Source organism: Austrofundulus limnaeus, unplaced genomic scaffold (assembly GCF_001266775.1).
Source record: "Austrofundulus limnaeus strain Quisiro unplaced genomic scaffold, Austrofundulus_limnaeus-1.0 Scaffold210, whole genome shotgun sequence".
NCBI classification, from domain to species: Eukaryota; Metazoa; Chordata; class Actinopteri; order Cyprinodontiformes; family Rivulidae; genus Austrofundulus; species Austrofundulus limnaeus.
Window position 1 is genome coordinate 666,706 of NW_013952612.1, and position 1,907 is coordinate 668,612.

The 1,907-nt window shown below is 46.1% G+C and overlaps 2 protein-coding genes across 2 annotated transcripts in view; both read right to left on the bottom strand.

Annotated features, from left to right (window-relative positions):
* ip6k1 (inositol hexakisphosphate kinase 1) overlaps window positions 1-1,907 on the bottom strand; it is a gene marked incomplete at its 3' end in the record, with an annotated part of 18,155 nt that overhangs the window by 8,640 nt on the left and 7,608 nt on the right. Inside the window, 3 exon segments of the mRNA XM_014019156.1 lie at window positions 351-477; window positions 600-745; window positions 1,353-1,600. Coding sequence (XP_013874610.1) covers window positions 351-477; window positions 600-716 — 244 coding nt within the window.
* Window positions 1,315-1,907, bottom strand: part of LOC106525074 (E3 ubiquitin-protein ligase TRIM39-like) — a 13,591-nt gene continuing 12,998 nt past the window's right edge. Inside the window, exon 2 of the mRNA XM_014019186.1 lies at window positions 1,315-1,600. Coding sequence (XP_013874640.1) covers window positions 1,315-1,600 — 286 coding nt within the window. The remainder of the gene's footprint in view (window positions 1,601-1,907) is intronic.

A 1,907-nucleotide genomic window follows, 5' to 3' on the forward strand; every position in this document is an offset into this window, starting at 1 on the left:
GTTTTAAGGATGTTGAAAACAACTCCATAATTAATGAGGGAAAACATGTCAGAAAAAGATTAGATCTCAAAAAGTATAAATTGCTGAAAAAGCAAAAATCATAACCAGAATGTGCTGAAGAAGCTGAATGTTTTGGTGTTTATATTGTTGGATTGGAACAAAAATTACAGAATGAGATACGTACCGAAAAACATAATAAAAATTATTTGAATAATTTAGATGAGTAACTTTGCTTTGTTTAAATATCATGTAGCTAAGTTTTTAGGTTCAGGTGAACAGGGATATGGGCGTGTCTCTGGGAGAATAATAAAAAAACTGACAATCAGGCAGGTTGTGATGCAGGGACTGACCTTTATACTCCGGAGTGAACTCCTTCATTTCAGGAGGCAGAGACTCGTAGAAGCGCTGCTCTCTGCTGATCAGAGGCTTACAAACCGTGTGGTCATCGTAACGCATCATGCTGGAGTGGCCCCCCACCTGCAACAACACACCACGGCTAATTTTAGCACRGTTAAAGGTGGCCATCTTGAATTCAGTTATTTTAGTTGTCCAGGTCCGTCGAGTGATTCCGTTGAGTTTCATTAAAAACCTGAACACACCTGATGTATGAAGGGCTCCAGAGGAACGCCTCCTGATTGTGATTGAAGTGAAGCTCCTCCCCCTGTCCCCGTCCCCTGTAGCTTGTTGTCCATGTTGTTGGTTTGAGGGAGGCACATGGCTCCAGGCGGACGCACCGCGCTTCCTCCTGTCCAGGACAGAAACCACCAGTTCTGAGTCAGGTTTTTTCTGCTTCTTATTGTTAAACTTCAGTGCAGTTTTTTAAAAARTAAACAAAATGAACTTAATCAAACTCAAAAGGCCCACCAGCACCTGGCTTTTACGGGACCTGCTGGCTGGCTCCCGGGTCCAAAAGAATAAAGCAGCAAACTCATGTAAGTAAATGTGATTATCAGAACCTGTGGTCCAACAGAGTCAGCAGCAGGATCCGGTCTAATGGCCTCTCTCTGCTGTTTGCAGCATTTACCCTGGGAGACATAATGGATGTAAGTCGAGCTCTCTGAGAGCTGTGGGTGGATTCTCTGCCACCGACAATGTGGGAGGTTTTAAAAGCTTGTTTTACCAGGTGTAAGTGAATTCATAAAAAACACAAACAGGTTGGTGTAAAAGTTTCAAACACGACATCATTCCCTGACAGCTGTTAAATGTGTGTTTTAAACCAGATTAATTGTAAATTAAATGATTTGTTTAATCAGATGTGGTTTGGATTAACGCGGGGTCACATGCAACCCTTGCGTCAACGCCCTGGGTGCTTGGTTACGGCCCCGTCGCCGGCGTCACGATGGAGTTCTCACCCTGGGCATGGGCTCTGGTGTGCAGCGATGGGGAGGGCGGGGCGCAGGGCACCACGGGCTGCTGGGAGCGCACGCCGGCCCCAGGGGGAGGCGGCGCCAGACCGAAAACCCCCCGCACGAAGCCTCCGATGAGAGCGGTCCAATCCACCGCCGGCACGACAGAGATCCGATGATGGCAGGGGGTGGGGGGGCAGAGGAGAGAGGCCGGCAGGAGAGGCAGGGTGTCAGTTAGCCGGGGTCGCCACTTCCTGCAGAGACAGGAAACGACAGATGAGTTTAATGGATCATCAAAATAAATCTGTGTTTTTCTCCATTTTCTTCAGTGTTCGGTTTGAGAAATGGAAAAATAAAAAACACGATTCTGCATTCTTTACAACTTTGTGGCTGCGTGTTCTTCTGATTCAGCATGACGACGCCCTGAAGCAACAAATCAACCAGTAAACTGTTCATTTCTTTGGTGTTTTATGGAAAAACTTGATGGAAACTAGGGCTGCACCGATTAGTTGAAATAATCGATGACGTCGATTATGTAAATTTGTCGACGCAGATTTTTTA